The 27,247-nt window shown below is 38.4% G+C and overlaps 1 protein-coding gene across 4 annotated transcripts; it reads left to right on the top strand.

The window, feature by feature from the left end:
* The first annotated feature begins 266 nt into the window (after positions 1 to 266).
* On the top strand, positions 267 to 26,009 carry TXNRD1 (thioredoxin reductase 1). Of its 4 annotated transcripts, XM_054386992.1 has the most exons (14): positions 267 to 470; positions 3,442 to 3,564; positions 6,849 to 6,921; positions 7,034 to 7,153; positions 7,925 to 8,067; positions 8,196 to 8,311; positions 10,007 to 10,232; positions 11,587 to 11,679; positions 12,625 to 12,701; positions 14,480 to 14,636; positions 16,500 to 16,607; positions 18,527 to 18,622; positions 20,763 to 20,897; positions 24,012 to 25,709. In XM_054386992.1, exons 2-14 carry the CDS (start codon positions 3,478 to 3,480, stop codon positions 24,072 to 24,074), a joined length of 1,494 nt encoding a protein of 497 aa, XP_054242967.1. In that variant the 5' UTR covers positions 267 to 470; positions 3,442 to 3,477; the 3' UTR covers positions 24,075 to 25,709. The 4 variants fall into 4 exon arrangements, with proteins under 4 accessions (XP_054242967.1, XP_054242964.1, XP_054242965.1 ...); XM_054386989.1 differs by lacking the exons at positions 267 to 470; positions 24,012 to 25,709 and adding an exon at positions 25,716 to 26,009 and having other exon boundaries at positions 3,446 to 3,564; XM_054386990.1 differs by lacking the exons at positions 267 to 470; positions 20,763 to 20,897; positions 24,012 to 25,709 and adding an exon at positions 17,235 to 17,279 and having other exon boundaries at positions 3,446 to 3,564; positions 18,527 to 18,562.
* Positions 26,010 to 27,247: the final 1,238 nt, after the last annotated feature.

Below are 27,247 nucleotides of genomic sequence, written 5' to 3'. Positions count from 1 at the left end.
ACTTTCTGGGCAACAAAAGTAGAAATGATAATTTTCCTTTAAAACTGAAGTTTCAGTCTTAGCCACAGCAAATCTTATTTCCTTGCTTTATCCCAAGCATATTGTTAGATGGGCAAAAAACTCTGAAATCCCAACCAACTCTCTTATGAGATTTTATTAAAGACAGAAATATAGCAAGTCATGCTAACATTGCAAATGACTCATCAGTTGCCTTATGAAACCCTGCCCTGGGACAGACATGCCGCTGACGAGGAAGTGATGAGGCCACCAGGCCACTCCCCCAGATAACTTTGCATGAGGAGCACAGCCTTCATAAAGGACGCCTCTCCAGGCACTGTTATTTTATTCTTTATTTCACAGAGGCAGCAGAGAAGGTGCAAGAAGGGCAGCGTGAAGTAAGAGCAGAAACTTCACAGCCGGTTGGTTTTGTACAGGAGAAGCAAACAGGAGATCATGAGGAAACTTTAAAGGTAGGGGAGATACATTTTTAAGTCTTTAATTTAGCTTTGACATTGCAAAAATTGTACTTCTTGGAAGAAAGGTGAAGGAGATCTATTCTCAGGATGGGATCTTGGACATGGACAAGTTTCCCTGATAAACAGGACATAGAGCTTGTCAAGATCCTGGCTGCTTTGGATCAGGGTTCTGGGAAGTGGTTTCAGAGGTGAAAGTTTTAATCTTTGTCTTATCAAAACTTCTAATATGTTTTCATGAGCAATGATTATGTAGAACTAATGAGAAATGAACCAAATAGTAGGGAATAAAAGCTGAAGTTTTGTAATCCATGTGAAAATACAAAGCCTTTTTCTTAAAAAAAAAACAAAACCAAAACCACAGAAAAAAAAAAAAAACAGAAAAAAAAGAGAAGAATAGGATCACAGAATGTTAGGAGCCGAAAGGGACCTTGAAAAATCATCCAGTCCAACCCCACTGCCAGAGCAGGATCACCTATACCAGATCACACAGGAACGCATCCAGGTAGGTCTTGAATATCTCCTGAGAGGGAGACTCCACAACATCCCTGGGCAGCCTTTTCCAGTGTTCCATCACCCTCCCAGTGAAAAAAATTTTCCTCATGTTTCCGTGAAACTTCCTGTGCCTCAACTTCCACCCATTGCCCCTTGTCCTGTCATTGGGCATCACCAAGAAGAGCCTGGCTCCATCCTCTTGGCACTCACTTTTTACATATTTATTAACATTAATGAGGTCACCCCTCAGTCTCCTCCTCTCCAAACTAGAGACCCAGCTCCCTCTATCTTTCTTCATAAGGAAGATGTTCCACTCCCTTAATCATTTTTGAGGCTCTGTGCTGGACCGAGCACACTGATACATGGGGTTGTTCTTTCCTGAGTGCAAGACTCTATACTTGCCCTTGTTGAACTTTGTTAAATTTCTCCCTCCCCTACTCTCCAGCCTGAGTCTCACGGAATGGCAACACAACCTTCCAGCATGTCAGCCACTTCACCCAGTTTTGTTTCCTCAGCAAACTTGCTGACGGTGCACTCTGTTTCCTCATCCAGGTTGTTGATGAATAGAGTGAATAGTACTGGTCCCAGTACTGAACCCTGAGGCACTCCACTAAATACAGGACTCCAACTAGACTCTGTTCTGCCAACCACAACTCTCTGATTTCTTTCCTTCAACCAGTTCACAATTCACCTCACTACCTGATCATGATAAAAGCAATGATCTAAGCAAATTTCCTGAGTAGGTATTGTGGTTTCTTTACATGCATTGTAAAGATACCGTTCTTGGTAGCTGAGTCTGATGACTGTGTGGCAGTTGGTCTGCCCTTAAGGTTCCCACCATTGTGTTGCCACCAAGTAAACAAGATGAGCTTTGGAAAAGAATGGCACACTGTGATTTGATGTCACTAAACATGGATTAAGGGAAATTGCATATCATAATACAGACAGGCTCCTTTTTCACTCTTACTGTGATTACAGTAGGCAGCTTGAGCCTGGCCAATGACCACTTTATGCAAATAGAATAACAGGGAACCAACTGAACACAAAATAGATTCAGTGGTAGGACTTCATGTTGGGGTGGTAGAGCAAGAGAAGAGGAAGAAAGATGAGGTATTTTTGGATGTCTTTACAACAGACACAGGAGTTTTCTAGGTTTTATTTTTATTATTAACATGCTAGCCTGGGTTATGAAATGCTATTGAAATGTAAGTTTCCACAGGCAGAAGCACAGTCTGAACTTCTGCTGACTGCTGTGTAATTTGCTGGAGGGATAGGAGATTTTTGTTAGGGATATGGCAATGCTGGCAGAAGGCTCTGGGGTAGACACTTAACACTTACAGAGAGGGAATAATCTAGCCTCAGAGAAAAGCAACAGTAGAAAGGGCTGCTTAATGTAAAGCAAAATTAAGACAAAAACCAGAAGGGAAACCTGTTTGGTTTTCTTTTTCTTTCCTTTTATTTGCCGTGACTATTCCAGAGTGCTAAATCAAGTCCAAACACTTGAACGAAGGTGAGCAGATCTGTAAAGTGACAAAATACAGGTTTCTTTCTTTACTTCTTTGGTCTTAAAAGTCATGTCATGACCTTAATTGCTACTAATTTCCATCATCGGAGGAATCTGATTTTTAGTCACTCCAGATCTTGTCCTACAGTTTGAGACAAATTGTGCCAGCAGCTCCAAAGGTTTGAAGGTCTAAAGGCCTTATCAGACCTTCACTGATTAAGTAGAAAGGCTCATTTTAGAAAGAATATACGAAGACAGTGCAGCATTCTTTGTGACATTTAGCTGTCAATATGTGTTTTAAGACTTAGGGGATGTTTTTCTGTGCCACTAGTCATTTGATTAAGAAAGAAAAATAATCTCTTGTGAAACTGCAATGATCACACTTGATCCATTTAACACCAGAGTTGGTTAGAATGATAAACCAAGGCAATAATAAGCACAAGCACGTTACAAAAATGTAGTTTTCAGAAATGGCTTTTTTCATTCAGTTCTGTTCAGTCAGTTGGTAAGGCTGCTAATTGCAGATTATTACAATGTTGTATATGATTGTTGTATTTTCCTGCTGATTTGTGCAGAGGGAGGGGAAAAACGCTAATTAGGAAAGTCCAGGGAGGATGAAAAGAATAAAATAAATTAATGGAATGCCTCTGCCAGCAAGTATGAATCTGATTCTGGAGTAAGTGTAAGGTGGCACTGGCATTGCATTGGTGTGGAAAACTAAGCTCTGCAAGGAAACCCAGAGCTCCAACAAAAAAGAAAATTCATAGTTTGGTATCTAGTAGATACTGAACTATTCAAGCATGGATTAAAAAGATGAAATTTAAAAAAGCTAATTAAAAGCAGCCACCTCAGAAAATTCAGATGTGCTTATGTTGCCTTATCACAATATTTGGTACTGAAAATATTAGTTTTTGAGCATTGTGGGTAATGTTTCAATCTTCCCTAATCCTTTTTGTTTTCTCTATTCAGACAAATACAGAAGGCAAGGCTCAGAAACCACTGGAAATGAATGGGAATGCACCAGTGCCACATTCCTATGACTACGATCTCATTGTCATTGGTGGGGGATCAGGTGGCCTGGCAGCTGCTAAGGTATGAGAGAGAAAATACAGGCTTGTACTTCCCATGTAAGTAGTTGGGTGACATCTTCAGTGTTTTGGATCTGGGTGTCTTCAACACTGTAGGAAGCTAACATTTCTGCCTCATCAGTGGAATTTCTTGCGAGGGTAGCCTCGGTTATACAATATTTGTTTTCTTATATTCAGAAGAATAAAAACAAAAATGCCATGACATACTTCTTAATAGTATGAGATTTGGTCCACACTAATGGGAGATGATGCTGCAAATAGGTATCGCAACCATGTTTATTAGTAGTTGAATTAAAATTTAAATTTTAATAGTTTAAAAATAGTTCCATTAAAATCAGGGGTTTCTAGTTTTATCTGACAGTAAAATCTGTTCAGAAATAGTTGTGTATGTTGTTTTAATTCTTGACAATGGGGCAGATTCTGTGACTCATGAGCTTATATAGTTGCATAGATGGAGAGTAAGCAGAGTTAGGGTCTCATCCTTCATTTTTAGGGTCTGATATTCTGCCTCTGGCCAAATCATTTATGACTTTTGATTAGGCTGTTTCCTTTAGAAACGCATCTAGAATTAATTGAAAGAATCCACAGTGGTGCAGAATATACCAGCTCTTGTCATCATCCCAGATATCTGAAACTTGCTGAAATGTAATGTAAGTCAGTAACTGTCCTTTACATTGGTAGTTAAGGCACATTTTGCCTCTTCTTGCCTGGGTAGAATTAGCTATTTAGAAGATAATTGAGCATTCCTACAAGTAAACCTATTTCATTGATCTGAATTATTCCTCCAGACAAGAGTAATTTTTGTTCTCAAGAAATGAATGCACTCATTGAGGAGTGAAGGAGAAAATATTTCAGCCTACCAGTGGATTCACACCAAACCTTGGTCCCTTAGAAGGACTTCTGTTATAATGGCAGAGTAGAGAGTGCTGAGTGGTGGATCATAATGTACCATATGCCCATAGTCTATTTCAGTAATTCACTGCTTTCCTATCAATAGAGGCACTGTTGTCATGGTGTAGGATGGAAGATAAGATTTGTGAGAATTCTGAGAGCCTGCAAAGAGAAGCAGGCACTGGTTTTTAGAGGATGAAGATGTTTTAGGACACACACAAGAGTAACAAGAGTAAAAGGAAGCTTGCAGTAATGCAAAACCAGTTTGCAGTAATAAAAAGCCATGTGTTGAAGTTTCCATGAGGAGACTGCTCTGCTTCGTTGTATACATATGCTAGGTTGTGAAGTTACAGCAGTGATATTTATTGCATCTGTGGGACAGAGAAGGTGTGTACCTAGGAACATATTGCCATATTCCTTCGATTATGTGCATAAAATACTGTGGTTTTTAGGGTTCTCAAGTGATTGTAGAAGATAAGATGATAGATCAATGAAGTCCACATCACTGTCTCTTAATGTGTGTATTTCAAATAAGTTTCATGAAGTTTAAATGAAACTGGTTTACACCCATAAGCTTCTGACTTTTTAAATTTTGTGCATTAACAAACAATGCCTTAAAAAGCAAAATGAAACAAAACAAAAGGGAAAAAAATGCCCAAACTACAGAGCTCTTACACTAAATTCCAGATATCTGCACTCAGATTTGTAGCAGTGTTTAACTATGTTGATTAAATCATGCTTTTCACTATGACACATGCAGCTTTGTGTGCTCTCTTTCTTTTCCTCTCTGTACTGTGCTCATAGCTTGTTATTTTGGAGGCACATCTCCACAGTGAGTGCAAACACTGCTAAGCTGAATATGCAGCCCAACTGCACACCCAGGCCAAAGTGCCAGGCCAGTACTATCAGTTTGCACAGAACAGCTCCAGCCTTAAGTGAACTTGCTGTGATCCTGTGGCATTGCACTGAACACTGTAAGGCAGGGTTTTGGTACTGTGGGTGTATTGCTCTGTCGAAGTGGTTGTATGAATTTGTGATCTCTACAGAGGTGGCAACACACTGCTGTGTGTATTATGTGAATATATAGCTGAGTATAAGCTTAGCAATCTATGCATTCTACTTAGCTAACACTGGTAAAGCTCTTTGGAGCTGTGTGTAAGAGTTGTCTTTATAAAGGAATGTTAATAATGCATCTCAGTCCCTAAGGGCCTTTCTGAGGAACTTTCTCAGAGATGCTACTAATGCATAGAAATTAGTTTCTTGGCCAACCTTGACCTTTATTTGAAGCAGAAATCCAGTATGTTAATGTTTGCCAAAGGTATTTACAGCCTGTGTTGTTTGAAATTACTTGTGTTTTGCATGCAGTAAGGTACATTTAAAATTCAAATCCTGATTGTCAGCTATTTGGATTAACAAGTATTACTGGTAACAATGCTGAAGGCTGTCCAGCTCCTCCTAAACCAAACCCAAGGCCTTAGGGTAATATCCTGTGCCTATAGTTGTTATTGCTTACATGTCTGAGAACTCATCATCTGATGCAGCACAATTGTGGCTACTGCAAGTAGCAAAGTTATTTCGCTATATCTCATGGAGGAATCTGCTGCTGTTGTTTCTCAGCTATGTAGTGCTTACTCTATGTTTTTCTCTGATACCAGTTACTGTGGTCAATGTTTCCCTGTTCCTTAAAAAGCACAGGAAACCATGGAATACAGTTCTCAATATCATTTACACATGTTGATTGCAGATTTGTTAATGAAACTTCTTAGGGGAAATATGATGAAACAAATCATCACTTTCTTAGTATGGATGACATATGCACAATCTGACAACAAACAACTTGCCACAGGTTGACTAGCTTGAAGAGCAAAATCTGAGCCTGACAACTACAGACTACTCAAAATTGAGCATTCCCTTCTACTAGATGAAGGATTGGATGAAAGATTGGATAAGCAGAGCTGTAATTCTTGGCCACATGACTGCGTAAATTGTTGTGTGATGTGGTTTCAAATTAATGTTTGAGAAACCACCTTTGAAAGGAAAACTGGATTAATGAAGAGTGTATTTACTACATTAAAAGTACATGGCATGTTGGGAAATAATGTGAAAAACCTGACAATATGAGGGAGAGAAGCAGAGCTTTGACTCCCAGATTCTTCTGTGTACCAACTGATGCTATGCTGTTGTGCAGCAGGATGAATGCCTGTGTTTTTCCTTTCATCTTTTTTTTCCTTTTGAGTGCACAGATTAATGCAGAAGATTAATGACTGTCTGTTCCTTTGCAGATCATTCATTATTACTTAATTAAAAGCTACAAAGCTTTTCAGAAATGCATGATGTTATCATCTATTCCAAATTTAACCTTTAGTGTTTACATATATGTCTGTCTTTGTTTTGCAGGAGGCTGCCAAATATGAAAAGAAAGTACTAGTGCTGGACTTTGTCAAGCCTACACCTCTGGGAAACTCATGGGGTAAATTTCTCTTCATGGCAAACCTATTATAAAGGAGCTTTGCTCAGAGACTCTGATTCTCTGTGGAGATCAGCCACACTTGTGAAAAACACATTCTGTTCCTTTCTCTCAGGTCTTGGAGGAACTTGTGTAAATGTGGGCTGTATACCTAAAAAATTGATGCACCAGGCAGCTTTACTGGGGCAAGCCTTGCAGGATGCACGCAAATTTGGATGGCAGTTTACGGAGGAAGGTAAAGGAGAACACTTCATTTTCAGTTCTGTCATTTGTGCTGAAAATCCAGAGGTTTTTTCCACGCTTAAGCATATGCTGGATGTGAGGCAACTTCAGGGAGATTAGACATGAACAGCTTTTCACATCTAAAGCTGTGGGGCTTCCTACCTTGCAGCATTTGATCTGTTGATTAATAGCTTCTCATTATGTTAGTATTTAAGTATGACAAGATATTTCTGTGTGAATAAAGGCAATAAGGTACTACTCCATTTCTGAATGTAACACAACATCTAAGGATATTCCCTCAGAATGTCTCCTGCTAGAAACTTCCTCATAATTGCAGGGAAGGATTTGCTTTCCTTTCCTTCTGTCTCTCGCTACTACATAAGAAGGTGAATTTCACTTTTCATTACCTCTAAAGTGCATTTTTGTAGTATTGGTATTTATTTAGGATGTCATCCTATAGTGAGGAACATTGGAGAGACATTGGTGAGGAACATTCTCAGAGATGCATAGTCTGTTGAGCAATGTTACTTGCTCACAGCATGTGTCAACAGAAAACTATGCACAATGCAGTAGGCCTAAATTTTCTGTATTCTGTTCCACTGTGACCTCTCATGTTGTCCATGCTGATAAAATTCTTTGAATTTCAGTAGAGTTACCCTGCAATAAAAAAGGAGCAAGACAAAGGTGACTGGGTTGTGCAAAAATTCCTCTGAGAATACAAGGTTTACTGTGGAAAAAGAACTCACAGCTTGAAAGATGAACCCTCCTCTTTTGTTTCTAACAGTCAATCACAACTGGATGACTATGACAGAATCTGTTCAGAACTACATTGGCTCACTGAACTGGGGCTACCGGGTTGCACTGAGAGAGAAGTCAGTCACGTATGAGAACGCATATGGAGAATTTGTTGGGCCACACACAATTAAGGTACTCCCTAAGCCATGTTTGCTGGGTCTTTGTGTAGTGTTTTCTGGAAAGAGATGCATTTCAAATGGAATAGTTTTTCCCTTTTAGGACTACAAAATGCTCACCTTGAACCAATGTTTTATCTGCAGGCAACAAATAAAAGAGGAGTTGAGAAGCTGTACACAGCTGAGAGATTTCTCATTGCCACTGGTGAACGACCACGCTACCTGGGTATACCTGGAGACAAGGAATACTGCATTAGCAGGTAAAAACGGGGAGGAATATGAAGTCATTTACTGTGTGTATATGCTTAACCTGTAAGAGAAAGTGGTAACGCTTGAGCAGAGCTGCTTGGTTGCTGGTTTTCTTTCCTGTATAACTTTTTATTATGAGTAATCAAGCACAGGAGAATAGCTACAGGGAGATTTTAAGGTGCCAAAAACATTGGTGTCTAGTAGACACCACAGAACTATGGGTGGCTGCCTAGGATGGTTGTGCTTCTGACTCATAACAGCAGTAATCAAGAATACCATAAATCATGTGTGTGTCCATTGTAAAATCAATTCACCAACTCTGACCCAGTTACCAGTACACCCACGTCCTCTCTGTTCCTTAGTCTTTCAGTTCATGTACAGAAGCTTTTTGGTAATGAAGAGCGTGGGCTGCTTGGAGGAAACCTCCCTGCTCACATATCAAGGAAAGAGGGAATTGCAATCTGTTGATGTTGTGAAGTTGGTAGAAATGTATCTGTGTTCATGCAATGGGGCAGTCTTGAAGCTCAACTCATTTTTTTTTCCCAGCTATTCAGTGAACTTAATTCAAATTGATAGTACAATTCTAGTACAATTTTGACCAAAAAACCATGATATGCAGGTGGGATGTGTTTTCGTACCAGGATAACTTTAAAATTACTTAATGTAGATGCAGAGGTTGGAATTACAGGCTTGCAAACATATGGCAATGAAATAAATAACTGGCATAATCTCTATGAAACCAAAACACCAGGTAGTATATTTCCCTTCTAATAAGTAGTAGTGAAATTAAAGACAGCAGATCATATACCCTGTGAAGTGGTACTTTAACATTAAGGTGGAAGAGTCAGGAATGCCAGAGTTAAAGGCTCTCTGTGTAATCCTCCCTGGATTCCCTGAGGGAAAGGAACTATCATGTAGCCTTTAATTACACAATCACATTTTATACCACAACATTTGCAGAGGGCATCTTTGTTTAGCTTTTGCAAGCTGTTGGCTGAGAAAGAGACACTTGCTTTATATTTAAATCTTTGGAGAACTGCATTGCCAAACTCTGCCTAAGCCTCTGTTGAGTAAGCATCATACCTTCATGACAAGCCCTGGTTTTATAGTCTAGGTCCAATGTGTGGTAGAACTGATACAGCTTGATGAAAGAAATGGAAATCAGGCAAATAAACCTGTTCTCCATAATTTTGTACTTCTGTGTCTGCCTGTTCCTGTGGTTTGCATAAATTATTTTACTGTCTGTGTATGTTGGCACTGTGTGTAACGCTTCAACGGGAGACCAAGTTCTCAAAGAAGTGAGGATGGTATTTTTATCTTGAAGCTAGGACCCTTCTTAGTCCTGTTAGCTCCTGGGAGCTAAAATTTGCAATGAAGTATTTGAAATAAGATTCAGAGGAAAGAAAACCAACCTATCTTTTTTAAACAATATGTCCTAAGTTTAAAAAAAAAAAAATTGTGGTGATTCTGATTTTTTTTTTTTTTCTGGTACTCCTAATTAGGACTCTTTAGTTTATCGTGTACTGATTTTATATTCCAACTAATTTCTAAAAAACTTAAGTTGTGGGGTTTTTTGGGTGAGCAGGAAGGGAATAAAATCGTATTCATACAGAAGAAATGAGATAAATATAAAGCACAAAATATTCTTCTGGTTACCTCTAATTTTCTTTTTTCTCTCTCTTTTTTTATCTTATTTTTTCCACCAGTGATGATCTTTTCTCTCTGCCTTACTGTCCAGGGAAAACCCTGGTGGTTGGAGCTTCCTATGTTGCCTTGGAATGTGCAGGGTTTCTTGCAGGTCTTGGGTTAGATGTCACTGTAATGGTGAGATCCATCCTCTTAAGAGGATTTGACCAGGATATTGCAAACAAAATTGGTGAATATATGGAAGAACATGGAGTCAAGTTTATTAGAGAGTTTGTGCCGATCAAGGTAGGCTCAAAGTAGTGTTTGACTACAATTGATTGCAATGTATCTATCATAATGTTCGAAGATTTAAATTATTTTAGTGAATACACAAAAGTTGAATTTGTAATACAGGAACTCCTGTGATACAGTGTGGCTTAGTTTTTTAAACTGAATGAGTCCATGAATCATACATAATTGAAAGGTACAATTTAGTCTTAGTATTAAAATGTTATGAGATTCCAGAACTAGATGGGTTAGTATATGATGCTTTAAAAATGTTATTCATCCTGGTCCTGCAAATGTTGAATATATTTAAATTCAGCAGTTGTTCTGAAATCTGTGAAACTTCTTGCAGGCTCATAATTAGGCAGATATATAATTTACCGGATGATTTGGGCCAGTGTGTCACTAAGAGTCATATTTTTCATTGCCAGTTCTCAAATTCTCAGCCAGCAAATACAGCTTATGTGTGCCCAGGACCAGTGGACTATCCAGAAAAGTAAATGGGCTTTGGAAGTATCCATCTATATCTTTTACTTGCCAGAGTCCTTAAATGCCTGTTCAGTTTTCATTGAAGTCAGTAGGAGTACTCGTGCAGCTAGTTACATGTATGGGAATGCTCAGGTTGAAAAGCAGATTAAATAAGACCTGGAACTTTTCCTGTGTAAAAGAGAGACTTCAGAGGGCATTAATAGTAATTTTTTCTTAATGTTTTTTAACAATAATTACTGCTTAATTATTATGAAATGGGAAATAATGTCTTAGGCAGTTTTCAGTTTGGCATTAAGCCACTGGTCACGTTTTATCAGCCATTTAAAGCCAACTGCTGCCCTCTCCTGCAAGGCCATGGCAGCTTTTTATGTCAGACTAATGTAATTTGAAACAGGGCAAAGGCCTGTACTGCTAATGGCTGGGCTATGATAGTGGCTTCCCATGGATGGAAGGCACAATGGTCCTCTAGGTGTGTCTGGAAAAAACGTCTAATGGTATTTCCAGATCGTGCAGAGGTTCCCTTCTTTCTCACCTCCTCTGTCCCCAGTTGATAACCAGCAGCTCATGTTGAGGGCTTGGGCAAGAACTTGGCTATCAATCAACCTTTAGAAGAAGAAATGAGGTCTTACTGTGTTGGTCTTAAGAATCAATGCATGGAGATAAAAATATTGAAATATGCAAGTAGTAATCACATATCTAGAGAAAGGTGAAAATATCTTTAGAGTAAATGCCTTATTTTAAGTCATGGTTAAACACTCTCAATTATAGGATATGTAGTGGGACAAAGATACATTTGCATAGCTTTATCTAAATATTTGAACCTAACCCTTTCTTTTCTTCTCTCTCTTTTGTTTTTTTTTTTCTTTTTACCCCAAAAATTTTGTAGGTTGAGCAGATTGAAGAAGGAACTCCTGGAATACTGAAACTTACAGCCAAGTCTGCAAAGGGGAATGAAATAATTGAAGGGAAATACAATACTGTGAGTCCTATCTATGTACATGATAAAATGTGAAATAGCCTTCCATTTAATGTTAAGATGTTTTGAGATATTTTAATAATAGTTTCAATTTTTAAAAATTATTTTGATCATTACCATATGCTAATTGCATGTAATCAGGTAATGAATGTGCCAAAAGTCCCAGAATCCATGGGCATGAGTCTCATGTACCCTGCCAAATCACTTGGCACAACTCTGAAACCTGTTTCTTAGCTTAGGGATATATGTGAGCTTGGTCGTCTAGAGTCAGTTACAGGATTTTTCTCCAGTGGGATATTTCTCATAAATGATAAGTAATGATTTATAATAGCTTCCGTAGTAGCTGAAGCATGTTCTGGAGTTAGCACCAAACCATGGTCTGTGCAAGAAATAAAGAGGTGACATGGCTTCTCATGACCTGTTGTTGATGCAGCATCTTCACAAAAAACAACTAACAGCCTCTGGCAAGGCAGTCAGGGAACATCGCATACTTAGAATAGTAAAATTGCAGTGTGCAGGTATGTCATTATGTTTGATTGACTGCTTCCACCACCCCTCACCCCACTCATTTTTCTTAGGCCTTGACGCTGAAAGGAAAAAAAAGTTGTCAATAAAGTATTTAGAACTATACAGAATGCATAAATGCAAGCATTTGCCCCTCTGAGGTTTTCAGACTACAAATACCGTGTGGCAGTGACCTCATTTTGCCTGTACAATCCATTAGTCATCCCATAACAAGGACATGTTTCAGTGCATCATATTGGTAGGCTTTGGTGGTGTGGCTTGTCTTGAACTCCATGAATGTACAATGGGTAACTAATATATTCGTCTTAACGTGACCAAGCCTTAGATATTGATCTTTAGTGTATAGTGAAAATAATAGATAGCCTCATGCAGATGAACTCCTGACGTTTGAAAAAGTCACTAACATGAATTGCTGTTTTGCAGGTATTGCTAGCAATTGGAAGAGATTCATGCACAAGAAATATTGGTTTGGACAAAGTTGGAGTGCAAATCAATGAAAAGTAAGGACAGGTGTCTGCACTGAGCTTGTGTCATTTGCTGTTGCAACGGTAGTGGTGCATTGACATTCAAATATGTTGAGGAAATTTTTTTTCCTGTTTGCATTCTGCAATTGGAGGCTTTGTAGGACATAACTACATTTTATCCCACAGTATGTCACATTTGCTTTTTGATACTGAAATGTCAGTTCCTGCATGCTGGGAGTCACAAGTGCCTGTTCCATTCTGTCTAGGTTCACAGATCACAGAATTTATCTGGTTGGAAGAGGCCTCAAAGATAATCCAGTCCAACCCTTGATCCAGCACTGAAGGGTCAACACTAAACCCATGTCCCTAAGCATCAGGTCCACACGGCACTTGAACACTCCCAGGGATTGTGACTCCACCATTCCCCTGGGCAGTCTCTTCCAGTGTTTAAGAATGCTTTCAGTGAAGAGTATTTCCAAATATCAGTCTCAGCTTCTACCAGTGACAGGTCTTTCTAGCTGTTCCTTGCATTCTTTTGTTCCCATCTCTTTGTTTTTATCCCTACCACCTCTTGGGGCAGAGATCTGTTCATACAAGGTTTTAGTGTGATAGAGTTTGTGTGTATTTTAATGCAAATGCTACTATACATAAATTCTGAAATGTAAGGTCACAGTAGCATTCCTTAAACTCAAAGCTGGTGATGTGTTTGAGGTTTTGAAGGAGTTTATTTCTTTCCTTAGAGCCACCCTTTAACAACAATCTCTGTCCTGTAGAGGAGCATTTTATGTTTAATGTAGTGAGGTTCTTGCACCAGAGAGTGGAGCTATCAGTAATGTTTTCAGTATCGGTAACTAAAACGACTAGACGTGAGGTCTAGAAGATCTTCCTTTTGAAGAAAGGACACAGGACCATGAACTTGGCTTGGTAGTCTGTGGAAAAACAGTGCAGAGGGCTGCTTGCATATGAACACAGTGACTGATGTTTCTGAAGGGAACTGTTGCAATGTTCTAAATAAGTGGAAATTTTGGTCCACTCAGGCTTGGCAGACCTATGTTGTCTTGTAGAACAGTATACATCTTTCTAGCATCAGGACACCTATTACTAGCCCAGTAGAATGAAATACAAAATTATTAGCATAAACTGGGTATTTGTTAACAAAAGCAAAACTGAGAAAGTTGGATTTTCATACAGGAATCAATGCTGGTCCCTCAAGTAACTGTGTGACTGTTCCTGTGCCTGTCTGACTAGCTTTCCCTGTTACATGTATTGCCTCCAGTAATATTGCACTATCTTATTTATTAATGAAGTAGGAAATATTAATAATTAAAATCTTCCATTAGCTCAATACACTTGTAGCTAAAAAGCTGGCTGTCCCTTAAGTAGGATGTCTTAACAGCTTGACCTGTCTCTGTGTAGAAGCCTGAAGGGTGAGTTTCTAGAAACTGCCACAGCCACTGGACTGAAATAGTGGATAAATTCTTTTGTCCTACAGCTTGAGTGGGAGAATGTCTCTTCCTGCCATTCCTCAAGGTTACCACTACACAGTTCAGCTGGTAATAGAGAGTGTTGGAGAAAAGGATTTATGCCTCACCAAATAGTTGATTCAGGAGATGAATCGCAACTTCATGGGCTACCTCCTTATCCAGTGTGTAAATTCTTGTCATTTTAGCCTACTTTGCACTGTTTTACATCCATTCCTGAGACTGTAAGATTCTGAAGATGACTTCTTCCACTTGTACTTCAGATATGTGTCTTTATCTCCAGTCTTCACAATGGAATACTTAGATCTTTTTTCTTGTTAATTCAAATTGCAGAACAGGAAAAGTTCCTGTCAACGATGAGGAGCAAACAAACGTGCCCTATATCTATGCTGTTGGAGATATATTACAGGACAAGCTGGAACTCACACCAGTGGCAATCCAGGCAGGAAGATTGTTAGTTCGAAGGCTTTATGCTGGGGCAACCACAAAGGTGAGGCACCAGTTGCCACAAAACACTGTCATTGCTCTGCTTCTAAATGCAGGGTGCAAGTTTGCTTGTTTATGGAATAAACTCAGTAGGCTTTTATGGATTAGCTTTGATGATCACTTTAATTTTCCCCTTGCAAAGATATTACTGCAGATATATTCTGCTAATTGTGTGGGATGAAACAAATACCTTCTGGATTAAGCAGTAGTCTCTTTTTGTGTTAAGAGGCTTTACCTTTCAGTGTATAATGATAGTAAAATTAACTGAGATCATTAACTTGTTTTTAACTCTACTGCCTTCCCTAAATGTCAGCAATCATTCCCATTCCATTAAATGCTTTAACTCTGTTTCACAGGCAGCTTACTAAGCTTGCTTTTGGTCCCTAGATAGAGTGTAATAGGAGTTTTTGATGCTCTTCATTTTCAATGTTATTTCCACTATTTTTTTCACTTCTCATCTGTGTTGTTTTGATGTAATATATGGTTCTGCTTATATGATCAAATGTACCAGTAAGTCAGAACATTCTTGTACCTGAGAAGTTGAATTCATCAATTCAGTGTTTACATTTCCTACTAGTGCGATTGTAGGTTTCAGTCAAGTTGTGCTAGTCCAAAGAGGAGTAAAATTAGTATACATTTCCTCCTCCTCATCCTTAAATCAGGAGTAAAGGAGAGTGTCTTTAAAGACCTGTTATCCAAGCACCATTGATGTGGGTCCTTGTTTTATCTTCCTAACTATAGGGTATGATCTTAAGGTTGTTTTTTTTTAGAGCCTGCTGTATTCATATCAAGTGTAGCTGTTGGCCAGAGTTTAAGGCTGGCAGGTAGTGCAGTGGAGTAATGAAGTCCTGAATCAGTGTGCATAATGTCATTACATCAGGCAGGCAAAGCTTACAAGAGCTATAGCTGGAGCCAGAATTGTCTTCTTGCTGCAGTACTGTGGATATGCTCTGGAGAGGTGGGTTTGGATTTTGTGTCCAGTTTTGTGCTCCTCAGTACAAGGACAGGGCAAGTCCAGCAAAGGGCCATGACTATTACGAAGGGACTGCAGCATCCATCGTATGAGGGAGGCTGAGACAGTGGGGGTTTTATACCCTGCAGAAGAGATGGCTTAGGGGACTCATATCATTGTGTGTTTATGCCTGATGGTAAAGAGTAAAGATAATGGAGCCAGACTCTTTTCAGAGGTATAAAGTACAAGAACAAGAGGCAATGGATTCAAAGTTAAACACAGGAAAATAACATTTAAATACAAGAAAAAAAAATATTTACAGTGAGGGTGGTCAGGCCCCAGATTTTGCCCAGAAAAAAGAGCCAGGGGTCAGTGTTTGCCTCTCGTGGTGTGTGACTGGGCACACAGTATCTGCTCTAGTTCTAGCTCTTTCCCCCAAATGCCTGTAGTTCATGTCTTTGGTTCTTTGGCATCCTCTAGCCACAGCTGATAAAGATGATGTTTTTTGGATGGTGGTGGTGTCTCTGCATCATCCACAGCTAAAAAAAGCATGGTTTGTAGATCTGGTACATTTTTAAAACAGGGCATTGCATTTCCTCTTCCTTTTAATATATATGTATAATAATGTCAGTGTAGCTTTAAACTGCCTGTTCTTGCTCCAGTTAACACCTCTGAGAGGAACAAAACTAACACTGTAGCTTAATTAGAAAAAGAAAAAACAAAAAAACAAAACAAAAAAAAAAAAAACCAACAACAAACAAACAAAAAAAAAAAAAACGACCAGGCAAGTAGCTTTCAGAATTATGAATAATACATTTTTTCTTCCTGCCTTTCAGACTGCTGGATTTTTATCCAGTGTGCCGATTTTATTACTGATGTTGTGTGGGTTTTTGTTTTGTTTTGAATGCCACGCAGTGTGACTATGTGAACGTTCCAACTGCTGTATTCACTCCTTTGGAGTATGGAGCCTGTGGGTATCCTGAAGAGGCTGCGGTGGAGAAGTTTGGGGAGGAAAACATTGAGGTAAATGCCTTAGTTTCATCTGGATTTTGAGTTCCCAATTTGTAATTTAGATAATGTTAAAAGTCAATTAAAACAACATTCTGTGTTCTGATGTAAGAGCAGGGGGTGACTAGGTACATTTTTGTCCTCTGTGGCAGTTGCTAGACATTATAAACATAGTCCCCAGTTCTAATAACTCTAGTTGCACATATGAACTATTTTTGGCAAACAGAGCTCGAAGGTGGAATACTTGGTTAAAAAAAATAAGGGAGACTTTATTTGTATCTGCAAATACTTAAGGAGAAGTTAAAGCCTTAAACGTTATGTGTTGGAAGCATAACATTGGTTTTAGTGTCAGAGTGGAGCTACAGTGTGGCAAATTCCTTGCTATGTTTTTACTTTATGGAACTAAATGTTGTTGTGCTCCTTTTTCCTGTTTATTTTGACTATGCAAGGAGGTATGTGCTTAATTTTACTCACATGAGGGATCCCTTTTTATTTACTGAGATTGCTGGTCGAGAGTGAAATGGGACATAGATAAGCACTTAGTGCCTAAGGCTGTTCTTACAGAGTACTGTACAAACCACATTACAGAAAACATGAGGGGAGGGAGTCTGACAATAAACTGAACTTTTATGTTCCATGAAGATCAACTGAAGAGCAATATTTGGGAAAAGGACTGATGGCTCAAAGGTGAGAAGTTGCCTCTCTCTTGCCAGTTACATTTTTTTAATTTGCACTGTGGAGAAAAGAAGTAATTATGAATTAAAAACAGCAGTGTATTAAGTGCAGCTAACCTGACTACAGGGTAGGGATTTAAAATCTGTTCTCCCCACAAAGTCTGTATATATGCAGTCAAGGTTTTGCTACCGAGTCAAATTCTTTCTGTTGCATGTGTAATACTGGCCCCTTCTTTGGGGAGAATACACTTTGTGTTTTCAAATCCATTTTTGAAAACAGGCATCCAGAAGAATTTCTATTGTTGCTAAAGTCCTAATTTAATTTATTCTGAGCTCTCTATGTCACTGTACTGGCTTTTGCAACCTTCAGTAGGATTATTGACGTGTATCTGTCATTCTGACTTGTTAAATTAAAGTTAAATAAATGCATTGTAACTGCATTAATATGGAAAAGGCCTGAGCTGTCTCTCCTAGTTTGTGAAGGAACATATTTTTACCAGAGTTTTGATCAATTAAAAACTGATTTTGAACAGTAATCAGTCTAGGGTTAGCTTGTAATGGGTGTTGTTTGGAGTTCTGGGTAGAACAGCCTTTTTCTAAGCTTTGTGCCATACAGGAAGGTGAGGAACCTTGTCTGCAGTTAGGAATCAGTCCAGTGATACTGGCTGGGGCAGCTGGAAGAATGTGGTGTGATTTTGGGTTTTGTTGGTTTGTTAGTTTTTTGTTTTGTTTTTAATATACTTTCCATTTTGCAGGGATCTATAAGACAGCATGCAAAATCATGCCCTTATGTCTCCTAAATTCATACTCCGAGGCTATTTATTTCTGTATTCTGCTCTGAGAAATACTTTTGCCTTCATCCTGGGTAGACCCAGAGACAATAGAGATGTCTTGTATCCTTCTAGTTTAAGGGCCTGGTGAATTACATTCTGAGAGTGTAGTACACTTATGGCTTCTTTTTTTTTCCCCTTTTAATTTTTGGATAACACTAGTGCTAGTTTTGTTGAAACTTTCTTCTTTGGTATTCATCAAGGGGAAAGAGTCTCACCCTGATCTCGAGTACTCCAAATTCTATGTGCATGGCTGATTGCTGATGCAGAGTTAGTAGTTAATGGTTTGTCCTTGTGCAGTGTCACACACAATTGGTTGAAAATTTTTGTGTGTGATTTCCAAAAGTGTTTGTGGGCATTAGCAGAGCTCTACCTCTGAAATTACAAAACTCTTTTTTTCTTTTTTTTTCAACCTGTGTTGTATTTTTAGGTGTATCATAGCCATTTCTGGCCACTGGAGTGGACAGTGCCATCCAGAGACAACAACAAATGCTATGCAAAGATAATTTGCAATATCCAAGATAATGTAAGTGCATCCTTCCTTCAGGGAAATGCAGCAGGTATCTGTTCTATAAATAGGTTATTTTAAATAAATTATTTTTTTTTCTTTTGAAATGTAACAAAGTATTAGGTAAGTATTTATACAAAAATGGTCCTTAAGAAACCTGAAAATTCTGCCATTGCTATTGGTATATGGTACTTCTTATGTATATGTAAAATGAGAAGTACAGACCCTCCAAGTCTGCTTGCTAGCTTTGAAAAGTGAACAATTTAACTGCGTGTAAAAATGGGTAGAAGTTTTTGTTGGTTTCTCTTATTGTCATCTTCCCAGTCTGGGATGTTCTTTTCTGGGAGGTTGCTCTCTCTGAGGTTGAGGTCTCTCAGAAACTATCACAGTTTATAACCCCTGCAAATCCACAGTGTCTATACAACTCCTGAGCTCGTTCTAATAGGATTAGTGTATCTTGCCTGCACAAATCTCATTTAGAGTGATAATGCCAGGATTATCCTTGGACTGGGATAAAATTTCCTGGCAATAGAAATGTACAGTACCTGCTGAAGCACAAGCAAAGTTAGTGATTGGTTAAAAACATTGGGATGCTCTTTTCTGAATGATGATCATCTGTTAAATAAAACATTAGTTTAGTTTAATAATGTTAATTATTATGCTATTATTATGTATTCCTATTAAAACAGTGGCATAGAGTTGTCAGTCCTAGAAAATTCTTTTAGCTATTTTAACTATTTTCTTTTATCATTAGATACAGATTTAATTTCCTACTGTCTTTCTAAGCATGACATCACCGTATTGTAAAATTTGCAAACTTTCCTGGTTTTGCCCATCTCTTTCTGGAGGAGTTTCTGCTAGTGTGGAAGCTATTTCAGAACCCATGGTTATGTTCCTCATCCAAAGTTACTAAAGAAAATGAAAATATGCAATGGTGATTTAAAGTGTTTCACTGAATTGTTTCCATTTCTTGTCCTGAAAATTTGGAAAATCCTTAAACCTTAAGAGTTACCCTGGATGAGAAGTAGTATAGTAACTGTTTAAAATTGTAGTTACCTTGGTTTCATTACTATGGTTTTATTTTTTACATACGTTCATGTTTCTAAAGGAAAATAAGGATAATTCCATTTTAGTTGTTAACTATTTATAGCTTTTCTTATTTAAATAAGCCATGTGGTGAATCTCAGTCCTTAGGTTTCCTGAAAGAAAAATGACCTTTCAGTACAGAGTATCCTTACTCCCTTATATGTTACATTTAGTGGGAGAAGCTGATAAATTTTGGTATCTAACTGGGCTACGTTAGTGCTCAGCAAAATCTGATTAATGCTGTGAAAAAGCCACTAAAGCCCACAGCAGTTGGCATTTGCTAAAGGAGATTTGGTTTTCTTAGAGAAACAAGCTTTTCCATAGAACAACAGGTCTAAGTCAGTACAGCTTGTTCTATTGAGTGTTTGCTGAGGATGCATCTACAGTTTGATGTATTTTACAATTGAACAGTAATATAGATGCGAGAAGTGTAAAGTAACAGCATCTTCCTTGTAACTGGATGTCTTTTGGTTTGTTTTACCAGTCTCTAGGTATCTTATCTCCAAATGACAGTAAACCCTGCAATTAGAGTAGTCATCAGTTTAGTTATAATACACTTTCTGCCACATCTCGTTAGGCAGACTTTTAGCCTGTGGCCCTTCCCTGTCAGCAGCTATCAAACTGAAAGTTCTTCAGTAGATAAGCACCATGCAGCCACCCACCATAGGCCCTGATACTGCAAACCTTCGTGCAAGGTGCTCAACTTCCCTTAGGCAAGCAGTCAGTTGTAATGAGTGGAATAGCTTGCCTGAATAAAATTGAAATGCATGTTTGCAACTGGGACACACACCATTATCAAGCTGAGACTATGGTGTGTGTTAAATTTGTGTACTGTCGATTCAGATGACTCCTGCGCAAAACTTTGTAAAGAGTTCTTAGTTGAACCTTTTACTTTTCAGAGATAGAACAAAATTATACCAACTATCTGCCATCTGTTGGTGCTAGTGATAGTTCACATTTGTGTGGTTACATTAATTTTTGCTTATATAGTCTGAGTAAGAAAATCTTACATGTTGTCTAAAGAGAACTGAATGCATGACTGTGGTTGCATTTGTGTGTCTTTGGTATTTAGGAGAGAGTCATTGGTTTCCATGTCCTTGGTCCAAATGCTGGAGAAGTCACCCAAGGGTTTGCAGCTGCTATGAAATGTGGGATAACAAAAGAACAGATGGACAACACCATAGGAATTCATCCTGTCTGTGCTGAGGTTCGTATATGAAATCACCTCATAGCCCAGCTCTGTAGCATTCTGGAGTAAGGTGTTGGAAACCTGAACAGCAGAAAAATAAAATGAAAGGGGTCTGAATTTGAGAGAAAGTAAAGAGGAAGAAAGGTCAGGAAGTTACCTGGTTTTAATATTTAGAAATCTAACATTTAGATTTAATCTGTGATTTTTTTTTTTAATATGTTCATTTGTGGAATGCTTATGGTCTCCCCTAATCCAGTGCACTCCTAAAGGGAAGTACAGAATTTTCCTCACCCTCAAAGTTCTGTTTACGAAGGCTTCAAATACTATTTCTGCTAAATAGATTGGGGCTTTTTAGATATGTGTACTCAAAATAGGCTTATAAACTAGTACTTTAGAAGGAGACCAGCTGCAAGACAATTTTTTCTATGAGGTTCTGCCTTTTTCAAGATCTCTCCTTGACTCTGTAGGTCTCCACTTTTGAAGTACACAACGGCACACAAACATTTCTTGTGTTTATCTTGCTGTTCCTCTTAAAGGAAGAGATCAATTTTTGTAGCGTGTGGAGGACACCTTCTCTTAAGTGTAAATCAGAGGTGCTCCACTGAATTTTAGTACCATCAGGACCAGTTTATGTTAAGTGAGGACCCCTGCAAACAGGATGCGGGTCTGCACAAGTGAAGTCTGCTTCTTTTGTTTTGTTTCCTAAGTGGTACAGTATAACCGATACAATACGAATTTCATTAATGGAATGGAATCTGAATCATCTTCAAATCATCATCCACAATACAGACTCAGGTTTTTTTCTGTAGTATCACCTAATGGTGTTCTTGGAAGCCCTTGAAGAGGGCTAGAGGATCCTTATCTTACCGGGGGCCCTGTGCAGGGGGAACTCTCAAGGGAGCCATTCAAACCTGTGAACTCAAGTGGGATATTAGCATATGCAGTGTGAAGAGAGGATGACAGTCATAATTTATTCTGGACATCTGAGCTGCTAAAATTGAAACTGAATAGAACGATGATTAGGTATAATTTAGGGAGGTAATTTCAGATAGTCATATTTGTTTGAGTGGGGGAGGAAGAAATTGGCTCAGGAGAAGTACACTATTTAAAAGCTCCAGGGAACAACGATCAATTTTAGTAGCAGTCTTCAGAAGGTTTTTTTATGCCTGTTACTTAATTTACTCTCTTAAGCAGTAAACAAAACTCTAAGTGCAAGATGGTGCTCTTTCATTTAAAAAATGTTTTAAAATTATTTGGAGTTTATGAGGACTGGATGAATCTGGATGAATAGATTTCTGGATACTGGTAGTGTTATTTTTATCTTACATCCATGTGAAAGATAAGGAAAACGAAACCTGATCTGAGCGGGAAAGGTACAGTGGTGCAGGGTCAGATGCTAGCATCTTCACTGGTATTAGTGCTAATTCATTGCTCAAAGAGTCTCCTGTAAAACATGGTATTACTCTTATTTGAAGAAGATGGTAAGACTGAGAGCCAGATTTCTCGTCTTAGTCAAGCAGCATTTTAGTCTGCAGAACACATGAATTCTGGATGGAATTTCTTGCAAGGCAAAGTACAAATAACTGTATCCACAACGCTGGAATTTTTTGCAAGGCAAAGTACAAATAACTGTATCCACAAAGCTGGTAGGACAGACTTACAGAGAATTACCTCTCAGCACAGACTTGTACTGCACCACTTGAGATACAAACGTGTGTAACTGAGCATCTGTGATGAAGAGAGTGTCTTCTGAAAGCTGTGATGGATCTTGCATGTAGCCAATGATGGCTTTGCAGCCATTGGATCTAAGGTTTTGTGTTCACTTGAATAACTAACAAACTCTGTCAAAACCCCCTGTTTCCAATAGCTGTCAAATACTCTTCAGGTGCCTTACTAGAGTTAGGGAGCTGTGTGGTGCCTGCAGCCACTGGAATGGGTTAGCACACCCAGAGCCTGCAGTGGGGCCAAGAAGAAAGCAGATAAATTTTGTGGGGTTTAATCTTTGTCTTTCAAAGTGAAATAATAAATGAAGATTTCAGTATGATGCCAGTCTGTAGATCCAGTCTGAAGAGTTAGAAACCCTGTTTCAAGCCATGCACTAGAGTTTAAACAGCTGTTCTTTTGCCATGTATATTAAACATACATTTGTCTTCCTGATTTGTGTGTGACGCTTTACATGCTTACAGAAGATGGAAGAGGTGTATCATTTAGTGATGTTGTTCTCTGAAGAGCTGCTAGCAGCCTTAATGCAGCAAAGCGTCTACTGTAGAGCTTTCAGATCCCCATTATCTTTAGCTACTTCAGGGTGATTTGCATAATTGAAATGTGCATGTATTTTATTCTATGCTAAGTTTATTTTTCCTGAGAGATGGCTCTCGTGATAGCTAATTATTGCAACTTTGAACCATTTAGGTAGAAGTGGGTTTGATTTCCTTTTTTTCCCTTTCTATATTATATCTATGCAAAACTCTGCAATTATGTGCATGGCAAAGTTCCAATATAAACCAAGTTTTTATGAACTTTTTTCTTCTTGAATTTTGATACATTTCAATTTTACAGAAATTATTCTTGAATATGTTGCTTTCTTTTAATGTGACTTGAAAGCAGTAAAGATTGGACTTTTTCAAACTACCTTAGCTATTGTCCGGAAGATAGGGATCAATGACATAACATCTACATCAACAATCAGTTTCACATTGCCATAATATCTAGAAATGTACAGAGGCAAAATTTATGTTCTCTCCAAATGCTGTAGCCTTGAGTTAACTTCATTTTCCCGACAAAGACGTTATCTTTGAGCTATAAAGCCACTTATTCATTAGGTGTACAGCCTGGACTTTATTATTGCTGAGCTCGTTGCTACTTAGGAGCTTTAAGACATGGGGTGGTGTAAAGCCATGTCACTTCCTTAATTCCTTCTTTTCCACTGTAGAAGGAGGACCATCAGGTAAATGAAGAGAAGAAAGGGTATTTGAGTGCATGTGCAAGTGTGTGTGGCAAGAAATGAAATTGTATGTTTTTCATTATTATTTTATTACTTAGCAGTGGTTTTGAGCATTATGCCCAAGTTTATCTTCCAGAAAAGATTAATTCTGATCATACTAAAAGTCTTCTTTTTTCTTTCTTTTTAAGATATTCACCACTCTCTCTGTGACTAAGCGTTCTGGTGAAAGTACTCTTCAGTCTGGATGCTGAGGTTAAAGACCCCCATTCTTGTTATTGCCAGAGACTGACCTTCATCACAATGTCCAACTTCTGCAATTCAGAAGAAATGTTTAGGGACAATCCATCTTGGGATGTCTGCAGAAGTGTGTAGATATTAACCAGCACATTCAGTCATCCTAATGGAGAAGAGCACTGCAGGAGTTGGTCACTTGTGGTGATTGGCTGGCAATTAGCAATGCAATGGGAATATTGACTATTGAGCTGTTGCTTAGCAGGGCATTTAACAAATGCTTTCATGAAGTCATAGCCTGAAACCTGCATTGTCTGGTAGGCAGTGATGGAAGAACTGCTAGCACAGCTGGACAACTGTTCTGGTTTGGTTTGATTCCTCTCTAGTTTCTTACTTGAACAAAGAACTTCTGAACTCAAGAAAATTACCACAAGTTCAGATAATTGTTTGGTACCCCTAGGTGCTGGGTTATAACACAGCAATTGCAAGGTCTCCTGAGCATGTGTTTACCAGCTCACATGCCTGTGGAGGGGAAATTGGGACTGCATGTTTGATCATGAGGAAGAAAATAACATTTGAAAATAGTTTAGTACCATCTAGAATAACGTATTTCTTGGCTTCCAAACTGACTCCGTTGTGACTTTTTTGTTTTAGAGAAACTTATTTGTGCAAATGTTCTCGTTAGTGAGAATGGAAAATATTTTTTTATTAAGGCCTTGTTATACAGAAAGTTGTTTGTTCTTTTTCCTCCTGAAAGCAATAACCATGGCATGTAACACAGATGTGGTGGTCTTAGCTTTATCTTGCAGCTTAACGTGATTATAATTAATCCAGTTTGGAACTGACAGTTCCAATGTTGAATGAATTGTATTTCCAAGAATTCCATGCAACTTTATTAAATTTGAACACATTCTTTCTTTGCAGGTGATCTATTGTACGTTGCACTATTTCAGGTCAAAATTGGACACTTTGAACACAGCAGTATTGAGATTTTCCCTCAGATTAGTAGGCCTGTAGGATAAAACAAACAAACAAACAACACTCCCCAAAACAAGAAAGCAAAGCAAACTCCCACCCACTTCAAAAACCAATAGTGAAAAATCTTCAGTGTAGGTATGGCCTAAAAGCTGTATTTTATTCCACGTGTGCTTTGTTTTACGTTTAATTAAAAACCCAATACTTTTAAGAGATTTCCGTTGAAAATAACAAATTCGTGAATATTCCTCCTGCATTGGATAAACTTCATATTTATTTAGCAAGAAATTTTTAAAATGCGTCTTTGTAACAGAAAGGAATGTGGGTTTTGATCTGGTTTTTCATTTCCCTCTGTTTTAGCAGGAATGGTTTTATTAAATGGTTCTCAGGTTCTCAATAGCGTGGTGTGAAAAGCAGGTAAATGGGCAGAGTGCCTTGCGTCAAAATTTCTACCTGTTAACCAATTCATGTATTTCTACTGAGATTTCTAAAATACTGTTTTAAGTTATTTTTTGTAACTTAAGGATTTTTAAATGTGTTTTGTATGGTGTCATGAACAATCTGTAGTGGTATTTTTCTGGCCAGTTTATTAAATAAATTGAATATTTGCACCAACATACGCATATTTCAATGCTTCTTCCAAGCAAAGAGTGACAGCAAGCTCACTTTCTTCTTTTAAATGCCAGAAGATGGCCCCTTGATCAACCCAGCTGTGATTTGTTGCCATCTCTTTTTAGATTTTGAAGGTAGGTGTTTCTCACAAATAGAGTTTGGATCTATTTTATGTGCATTTTTTTACATTCTAACCATGGGCAAAGGTCATACTTAAAAATAAGAAATTAATTAGGAAACCTTCCACTCTTTGCACTACCTACCATCTATATAACATCTGAAAACTCAGGAATACAGGTTCCTGAGCTGTTCATATTTAAGCACATGGATAGCAGCATTTTCACACAGGAAAGACAGGTCCTGGCATGTAAGGAATATAGATATGTATGACCTTGGCTTTGCAAGATTGGACCCACATACAGGGTCATGTCATAATAATGGGCATTTTTACACTAGTGGCTTACAATTCAGTAGCTGTTGGTTTTAATTACTTTTATTTTTACTTTAAATTTAAACTTTTTGGGGGTTTTTGTTGTTTTTTGTTTTTTTTTTTTTTTAGGGCATTTTCTTTTATTTCAGGTGTGCATTTGTGTCATCTGTGCAGAATGAGAGAGAGATATATATAAAGGATGTATTAAATGCCAAAACAAACTGTTTAATCTTATCAAATTAAGCATACATTGGCTAATAGAAAATTTAATAAGTTGAACAGTATTTATAATCAGACATGTTCATTTGTTGTGAACAGGGTTTTTTTAACTTTACCATAGTGTAACTGAGAATCACCCTAATTTATTACAGATACAAATGCAGATGGCAAATTTCACAAACTTTAGCTCATCATTCTCCTTCCTCCCTTTTCCCCTTGGTGTGAGTTGTTGCAGCAATCCTTAATTTCCTGTAAGTCTCATGTTCCAGCTTGCATCCTACCTTCCCTCCTTCAAGACCTGCTGCCTGACGAGAGTTCCAGTGCTGGAGACTCTGTAGTTGCAGATCCATACAATGGAGTAGTTTCAGACAAGGTGGATCTCCTGAAGATGTCTCAGGTGCTGGAGGTTTCATGGTAGGGTAGGTGTCGCTGTGCCTTGTGGGAAGACCTTGCACTTGTAAAGCCTGCTAATGATCGTGTCTCTGGCTGTGCCACCATGGCACGTCTCTTGCTCCAGAAATGACAGCTGGTAGATGATAGTGGAAGTGCCATGTCTGCGTGCTGCGGGTGCATGCCATGCCGATGCAAGAGTGTGAAGGGACCAGATGGCTGAATCTTTTATATAAGACTTGATAGACTCCTTTCAGGTCAGAATACGGTATAAATGTTTCTGGTAAAATGTGAGCTCTGCTGAAAGTGAAGTTTCATCAGTCCTTTGATGACTGGCGTTTCTGATTGCTTGCTTGTCCTCTGCATGGGATGGTGTGAGACTACTTTCTTGCCAACACCTATTTGCCCTCCAGAGATAAATTAAATCTGAAAAAAAAAAAAATTAAAAGCAGAAAGAAGTCACAAAGGGATCTGCCACACCACTTGCTTCCCTTCTGTATGCACAAAATGGCAAAAGTGTCTTGAAAGATTTCTATCCTGGAGGAACCGTTTGTGTCAGTGCAAGGT

The sequence above is a fragment of the Indicator indicator genome, chromosome 14, assembly GCF_027791375.1.
Source record: "Indicator indicator isolate 239-I01 chromosome 14, UM_Iind_1.1, whole genome shotgun sequence".
In the NCBI taxonomy this organism is placed as follows: Eukaryota; Metazoa; Chordata; class Aves; order Piciformes; family Indicatoridae; genus Indicator; species Indicator indicator.
The sequence above is the reverse complement of the archived record's forward strand: the minus strand, read 5'-3'. Positions and strand labels throughout refer to the sequence as shown.